We start from the raw sequence: 8,376 nt of genomic DNA, 5'->3' as shown, positions 1-8,376 counted from the left end.
ACGCAGGAGCCGCGGTGGCCATGGCGGCCTCGGAAGCCGGACGTCGAAGCTGGTGCTTGCGCATGGAGATGCCGTCCGCCACCTTCTTCACGGTGCTGATCTCGCTCCTGGTGTCCGGGCCCCGCATGCTCCTGCTCCTGGAGCAGCCGACCCTGCCGCCCTCCGGCCTGGCTCTGCGGTCCGATTACCTGCACGGCTGGCAAGGTGAGCGGGGCGGGCTCGAGAGCCTGGTATCAGCTCTTTTCCTCCGCCCTCGCCAGGCCCTGGGCTTTGGCCTCCCCGCACCCGCGCCATCAGGCCTTCCCTCCAGCCACTCCATCCGCATCATCATCATCTTTTCCACCTGGAGGACCAGCCCCACATTCCACGCCTTTGTCTCTCCGGAGCCCCCCTCCGCCGTCATTGCAATTTTTCCCTACTCTCATGTGTTCCCTTCCCTGTCTCCGCTGGGCTGACGAAGGCCCCCACCATTCATTCGCTAGGAAGCAGGTTTCCTTCACCCATGCGCACGATCCGAGGATTTTTCCCCTCCCCCTCCCTTGTCATACGCACGCACACTCAGGTCTGCTTTAGGGCCTCCCTCCCTCCCACTGGAATGTCTTTTTCCCCTCATGTCTTCAAGACAACACGGCTTTATCTGTGGCTACCCCAGTATAAGCGAACTGGCCTGTTGAGGTTTGGAATTTCTTCTGATTCTGCGTTTGTATCTAAATCCTGACTCACGATTCCCAGCTCATGGGGGGAGGGGCTAGATTTCTTTGGGGGAGAGAAATTTCCAGAGCAATTGCGTATAAACATTTGCTCATAAAAATTCCATTCTTTTCTGGGGAGGAGGTGGGGAATGTATATGACTTGCTGTTTTGCAAAGCAATTTCACGTGATTTAATCCTCTCGATGATCCCATTATTTAGGCTTTATTATTGCGCTTCAGATGAGACTGAGGCCTAATGCAGAGAAACAGAACGATAAGTCAGTTGAGACAAGAACCCAGGTTTTTCTTTTCCATCGTCTGATGTTTTGGAAATGGGGCTTTGGGGTATATAATCCCCAAATCATATAGAGTTGCTTCTAGAAGCTTCACATTATACTTGAAATTTTAGCTGTGGAAGTATTTGACAAATAATGATGTACCCTTCAGATAATGAAGCCCAACAAAGAGATGGCCTGGCTGAGGATTACAACCTGCCTCCCTGTTCAAATCTAAAGCTTTCCCCTACTGCTGGGATACAGAGACGTCATAGACAGATGCAAAATGTCAGCCTAGACTGAGCTCCCCTTTTTCTTTAATTTACAGCTTCCCTGAGTGTGGAGTTCATGGGCATATGAGTATTAGACACATAAAAGTCCTCTGAAGGCCTCAAGTGTAATCTGTTACTTCACAATGAGGAAATAAGCCAAGAGGGAGGCCCAGGGACTTGACTAAGTTCAGCCTTCCCTTACATAATAGAACCAAGATTCCACTCCAAGTCTTTAGGCTCCAAGGCCACTAGTACTGTCACTTCACCAGTCCCCCTTCTTCAGTTTAATGTTTTGGCCTACAAGGATAAAAGTACGTAAGACATGTCTGCTTTTAGAAAAGTTAAATAATTTGTTGTCTTATTGCACATAAAGTGTCACTCTACCTGTAGGATTGGGTAAGCAAGACTTCTCAGTTTTACACCTATATTATTAGTGATAATTTTATATTTAGACTAGAGGCCCAGTGCACAAAATTCATGAGCGGGGGTGGGGAGGGGAGGTCCCTCAGCCCGGCTTGCAACGATGCCAGCATCCCACACCCCGGCTGGCCTCACCAGAGGCCCGCCCACCCTCCTTCTGCGGGCCAGGGTACACAGGACACTGGGGCTCATGGTCCGGGCAACACCACCAGCGTCCAGTGCCCCGGCCACTGTGGGCGCTGCCATCTTTGTGACAGAGTGATGGTTAATTTGCATATTAGCCTTTTACTAGATATGATTATAGTGATCTTTATAGATACAAAATAATTCATGGTCCCTTTTTTCTTCCTCTGAACAGCCACTATGGAAGGAGAGGTCAGGATTACAGCCGAGGAGACTGGCATACAGAGTGTTAAGGGACACCCACTCAATCCACCCTGAAGCTGTTACAATTAATTAACCCTCAAACTGCCTGGTGAGATAGGTCAGTATTAAAACCTAAAAAGGGGCATAAAGCAAATTACAAATTCAAAGACCATTTTGTGCTAAAAGTGTTTTTGTTTTTTCCCCCCACATGGAAATCAGTCACTGATAAGACTTATTCCAGTTGTGGGAAAGAGCAGGGATTTAGACATTTATGCCTCTATTTTGGGTTCTGATCATTGTTGCTTCCTATTGCTTATCTTGGCTCCTGGCTGGTTTTCACTGGTTCTCGGTGCTCTGTTTTAGGAGCTACTCCCCCTTTTCTAGGTGGGTTGTAACCTGTCTTTCCCACCTTGGAGCAACCCATTGTCAGGCCTCTAACTCATCTCCCTCTACAGTTTACAGGCTGGTGACCTACATCTTTGTCTATGAGAATCCAGTTTCCCTGCTCTGTGGTGCTGTCATCATCTGGCGCTTTGCTGGCAACTTCGAGAGAACCGTGGGCACCGTCCGCCACTGCTTCTTCACCGTGCTCTTCGCCTTCATCTCTGCTATGATCTACTTGTCATTTGAGACCATGTCATCGCTGTTGAGGTTGGGGGAATTGGAGCCTGCCAGAGGTTTCACCCCAGTGGCCTTTGCCATGCTGGGAGTCAGTGTTGTCCACTCCCGGCTGAGGAGGGCCCTGGTATTCGGCGTGGTTGTACCCTCAATACTGGTGCCATGGCTCCTGGTGTGTGCCTCCTGGCTCATTCCTCAGACCTCTTTTCTCATTAACGTCTGTGGACTTGGAGTTGGGCTAGCATGTATCCTTCCTAGAAGGGAATGATAGAACGTTGACATCCCAAAGAGTAAACCAAGTTGAAGAGTCTAGAAGGGTCATGTAGGTAGAGCCATGGCGTCAGATATAGGTAATCTGGGTTAAAGCTTTCAGCTTTGAAAACCTCACGGTCTTGGGTAGATCTGTTGCTTCCCTCTTCTAAGCTGGAATTTCCTCTGGAAAATATCAATATAGCTCTCTTTTCATGCCAGCTTAGTGTTTCCAGTTATTAAAATATTCTGATTTAGGCCTCGCCGGTGTGGCTCCATGGTTAGAACATTGGCCCATGTACCAAAGGGTCTCGGGTTTGAGTTCGGTCAAGTACCTAAGTTGCAGGTTCAGTTCCGTTCTGGTTGTGGCCAAGTGCAGGAGGCAACTAATCAATGTGTCTCTCTCACATTGATGTTTCATTCTCCCTTTCTCTCCTTCCCTTCCACTCTCGCTAAAAAATCAATTGAAAAAATATCCTTGCCCTAAAATCTTCGTTGTCTGATACTAATCATTATTCCAACTTTCTACTTTCTTAAAATTGGGATTTACATGAAGCAAATCAATTTGCATTGAAGCTTGACCAGAAGTATATATACACACACATGTTTAATATATTTTATTGATTTTTACAGAGAGGGATAGAGAGTTAGAAACATCAATAAGAGAGAAACATCAATTAGCTGCCTTCTGCACGCTTCCTTCTGGGAACGTGCCTGTAACCAAGGTACATGCCTTTGACCAGAATTGAACATGGGACCTTTCAGTGTGCAGGCTGATGTTCTATCCACTGAGCCAAGCCAGTTAGGGCTCGTCCTTATATTTTTAATGTCTTTATATTCAAAGCTTGTTTCCTGTGGATAGCATATATTGCTTCTCCAATCCTTGCTTTTATTTTTTATTTTTTATTTTTTAATACATTTTTACTGATTTTAGAGAAGAAGAGAGAGATAGAAACATCAATGTGAGAGCAAAACATTGATTGACTGCCTCCTGCACAATTTCCACTGGGGATTGAGTCCGTAACCTGGGCATGTGCCTTGACTGGGAATTGAACCTGCAACCCCTCCATGCCTAGGATGATGCCCAACAAACTGACCCACACCGGCCAGGGCTCTGCCCTCTCCTTTTGCTGGACCTTGTTCCCTCTGAGGTATAGGGGATGGAAACTTAAAATTTGTTTTCCCCTGAGCTTGAAAAACCAATCAGAGTTTATGGTAGACTAAAGCCCCTGTATATTAAATGTGGGAATCTGTATTCTTCTCTGGGGAATGTTCGGCACTCCTCTCTTTAGCTGCCTCCAATTTTCCTTAATATGCCAACATCAGATAGCCTCACATACTGCTGTCCCGTTGACATCTCAGAGAGAAAGGCATTGAAGCTTGACAAGGAGTTCCCTTTCTACCTTATGAGGAAAATTACGACATTCAAATACATCTCAAGTTCGTCTGCCGAAAGAAGGGCAGCCCAGAACCGGAAGTAAGTTACAGAACTCTTAAATCTTATTAAAGCAATTCCAGGGCCTGTAGATGGTGTGACTAGTTCAGTGTCACGGGAAAAGAGGAACAGGATGTGAGTCGCCCTGGGCCCAGAAAATCTATGCACAGATGTCTTCTGAGCACTCTAGATTCTGGCCAACTGCATCTGAAGTAGGAAGTGAGCAGGAATGGGAAGGGGGAAGGCATTCGAAGCACTTGTGAGTGAGTGACAGCCAGCTTGAGGGAGTGGTCCTACACAGTGTTATTACCAGCCCTCAGCACTGACAAGCACTCTGCAGGTTGGATTGGGCTCTAGCATGGCATTCTGGTAAGAAGCACAGAGAGGCCACACAGCTCACTTAGGGGCTTAGTAGGTAGCACCCCCCAAGACATGAGAGATCAGGTATTCTTGGCCACCTAGCAAGAGAAGGTGGTTTACTCTTTCTAGTCCAGACTCATTAACTCTCAATGAACTGTGTAAGCAAACTGTCAGAGCTCTTGTAGCCTCATTGCTCCCTTTTAGAGAGGAGGCCCGAAGAGGATAAGAGTCTTTCTCCATGTAACACAGGCAGGAGAGCTCAGTCTAGAGCGAGGGTCCCCTGCTTCCAGGTCTTCCTTACTCCCTTTCCACTGTGCCACTCTGTCAGCCTCTTGTCCTCCTCGGGTTGCTGTCCATGTTCAGATGACACGGTTCCTCCAAAAGTAAGTGCCCACTGTGAAGTCAGGATGCCAGTGGCCCCTTTTTGCCTTCGGCCATCTGTGAGGTAGATTTTGTCCTCTGTGACTGCCTGGATATGGGGTTTGGGATAAATTGGAGGCTGCTTTTATTTCAGGAGGTGGACATTCTCAGCCTTCACAGGCTGAGAGCCCTTTGACCATTTTTTCAAAAGCACATATTTGGGGAGGTGGATAATTGCAAAAATAAAAAATGCGCATTCACCGACTTTGCTCCAGACAAGTAATTCCTGAGGCCTAACTGTGTGGGAGACTGCTTAAATATAAAATGAGGTAAATTGCCGCTTTTGGACTTTTAATTGTTTTCATGGAGTCTAGAGAGGACTTAAGGGTCCTGGAATGCAATTTCCCACTCTGTGAAAGAGTCTCCTCTGAAACAGCTGGCTGTGGTCAAGGTCACCCAGTCCTAACTCACGCCCCCTAGTGGCTGGGAGCTCACTCCAAGGCAGCCCCTGATGAGAAAGTTCTTCATGTTGAATTGCAGTCACCTCTCTATAACTGTAACTCACTGTGCCAGTTGTGATCCTGCTTCACCGTGACATTCAGATCTGGGTGGGGGACATGGTAACTTTTTCAGTTCCTCCCATGTTTGGTCCCTCATTATCCTGGCCTGCTATAGGTACCCAGAACAGGACAGTGCCAGATGGTCTGACAAGGCACACGGGCAATATTACTGTATGTGTTTGGGCAGTTGACATGGCTGTCTAGACAGCTTTGCCTCCCTAGAGGCTCTTTTCTGGTAGGCCAAAACCTCTACATTTTAAAATGTCCTGGAAGTCCTATTAAGTATCTGGTGTCAGTACTTGTACATTTGATTTGTAAGGTCAGGTTTTAATTACAATCTACACAGGTTTAGTCCCATTACCTAACAGACATCAATGGTATTGGCACTCATTCTTCATATTTGGAACTTCACACAAAAGTTCAGAGGATAAAACTTAGGCTGTGCCTCCATTCACAGGCTCAGCCACAAGTGTTTGTTTTGGGGTCTTAAGCCTCAGCACAGATAAGCTCCCCACACCTGTCGCTTTGGTTTCAGCCAGCCAGGACTGAGCTGTGAGTGAGTGAGTGTTCCTGAAATCGCAGGTAGAAAATCTCACAGCAGACCAGGCCTGGGCCCAAGTCCTTTGTTACCCCATTAGAGCCTTCCTACCCTTCTTCCCACAGGAATGGATCCTTTCTCTTTGGGTAGAATTGCTGAGCCAGCCGCTGATTACTGTGATCTGGTCCCCATCTCCACCCAGTTTGCAAATTGTTGCAAGTAGGTTACACTCGGGTGGTCTCACTCATGAGCCCAATAGCCCTTCCTCCTGCTGGCTTGCTGCTGGACCATGAGTGGGACCTTCCCTCTCTGGGCATCTGTTTTCTGTTTGGTTGAGTTTAATCTTTCTCCCTGGTTAGTACTTAAGAATCCGTTGCAGCAGTGTCCAAAGCACATTGTAATATGAAGTCGCACGGTGACCCCAAGCTTTTCTCTTGTGGAGTGACAGCTGAGGATGCTGTGTGCCTTGGCATTTCTAGCTGAATGACCATTTTTTCTCTTGTTCCATTCCAGGCTGAACCCTGTGCCCGGCTCCTACCCAACACAAAGAAGCTGCCCTCACATGTTCCCACTCCCCCTTGTTGCCCATTTGCAGCGTGCCAATGGCCAGAAACTAGCTTCCTGGCCAGCCTGTGCTCGTGGGCACATACCCAGACTGCCTCCCTACCAGCCTGCCTCCGGCCTGTGTTACGTGCAGAACCATTTTGGCACAGCCCCTAACTCCTGTGTCTACCCAGGTTCTGTAGCAGTCTCCTTAGGGGTCCAGCCCCTCATTCCCCTCAACTGCCCTGCCACTAAGTATTCCAGGGCCCTGCCCACTCCAGAGCCTACAAAGTCCAAGGAATGCTCAAGGGTTCTGATTGCTTGATGGGAAATTTTAGGGAAATTATCTTACATCTGATCTTCTGAAGAAGATCCTCCTGAACTAAGGTTTTCTTGACAAAAAAAAAAATATTTATTAAGCACCTCTGTGCCAGGCTCTGTGTTGTGAGTACTTTGCTATATGTCCTTATTTCATTTTTTTAAATATATTTTTATTTATTTCAGAGAAGAAGGGAGACGGGAGAGAGAGAGAGAGAGAGAGAGAGAGAGAGAGAGAGAGAGGGGGGGGGGGGAACATCAATGATGAGAGAGAATCATTGATTGGCTGCCTCCTGCACACCCCCTTCTGGGGATCGAACCCACAACCCAGGCATGTGCCCTTGACTAAAATTGAGCCTGGGACCCTTCAGTCCGCAGGCCGATCCTCTATCCACTGAACCAAACAAGTTAGGCCCTTATTTCATTTTCATGACAACTTTGTGAAGCATAGTTTATTGTCCCCATTTTGTAGCTGCAGAAGCAAGACTGATTACATGACGATGCCTAGCTCTGTAGTGGCACAGCTGGGCTCCTTGGTTGTCAGTAGCCACCAGTGGTCAGTTCCAATTTTGCAATTCCTTCTTGTCACTGTGTATAGTACTCTTGACTGTACAGTGTCTGTGTTTGTCCTTTGGGACCTCCCAGCTGGTGTGCTCGGCAATCCGCAGGCATTTGTAGTGTTTTTCCCCTGCAGTGACTGCTCACTCCCCGCTCCTTAAGACTTCTGCCCTAGAAGTGGTGAGAAGGACCAATGTGAACCGCAGCAGCATGCTGGTGGATACATAGTGTGGATTACCTTTGTGTAAATAAACAGCCTCTAACCTGGTTTGTGGTCTGTGTGATCTGGCTGGGGAATATGGAGAGCAGGATTTGGGCAGGGATGATGGTGGGGTGTGATAGTGAAGTGGAAAGATCTAGCAGGGGTCAAGTCAGGCAAATGGCCTCCCACCCGATGGGGATCTGATATGGGAAATGAGCTGCAAAGGTGCTTGGAGAACTAAAAGGGCAGACAGGAAGGTTTGGCAACCTTGAGATTGGCAACAGCAGGAAGCCATAACTCTTAGGGAGGAGAGGGTGTTACCAGAGCCAGAAGTGGGACCACAAGAAGGACTCCCTGGCAAGACCTTATACTAAGGAGTGGGTGATACGGGCACTGGCAGTGATGGCATCTGAAGCAAGAGCCCTCACTTCTCCACCTGTCCTCTAGCATCAGGGTCTCCCATGGGCCAAATTAACCAGGAACCTTTTGGCAAGTGAGCCCAGGAAATGTAGTTTTGGGTGGAGGGGCTCCTTTGATGCAGAACAGGACAGGTTGTGAGCCTGAGGGGAGCGCATGGCTTCTATAAGCCAGCACCCGGAGCTCCTCGCAGC

The 8,376-nt window shown here is 48.0% G+C and overlaps 1 protein-coding gene across 1 annotated transcript; it reads left to right on the top strand.

The window, feature by feature from the left end:
• RHBDD2 (rhomboid domain containing 2) lies at positions 1-7,831 on the top strand. Its single transcript, XM_084881566.1, has 4 exons — positions 1-204; positions 2,480-2,887; positions 4,218-4,368; positions 6,658-7,831. Exons 1-4 carry the CDS (start codon positions 21-23, stop codon positions 7,010-7,012), a joined length of 1,098 nt encoding a protein of 365 aa, XP_084737692.1. The 5' UTR covers positions 1-20; the 3' UTR covers positions 7,013-7,831.
• Positions 7,832-8,376: the final 545 nt, after the last annotated feature.

The sequence above is a fragment of the Pipistrellus hanaki genome, assembly GCF_964339955.1.
Source record: "Pipistrellus hanaki genome assembly, chromosome: 4".
Taxonomy (NCBI): Eukaryota; Metazoa; Chordata; class Mammalia; order Chiroptera; family Vespertilionidae; genus Pipistrellus; species Pipistrellus hanaki.
This window is presented reverse-complemented; position numbering and strand designations above follow the sequence as displayed.

Bases quoted from the DNA above. Each gene is read 5' to 3' on its own strand.
- RHBDD2 (XM_084881566.1), top strand. From the start codon at position 21: ATGGCGGCCTCGGAAGCCGGACGTCGAAGCTGGTGCTTGCGCATGGAG. The intron at 205-2,479 runs GTGAGCGGGGCG...CTCCCTCTACAG, and splicing joins TTACCTGCACGGCTGGCAAG to TTTACAGGCTGGTGACCTAC. The intron at 2,888-4,217 runs GTATCCTTCCTA...TGCCAACATCAG, and splicing joins ACTTGGAGTTGGGCTAGCAT to ATAGCCTCACATACTGCTGT.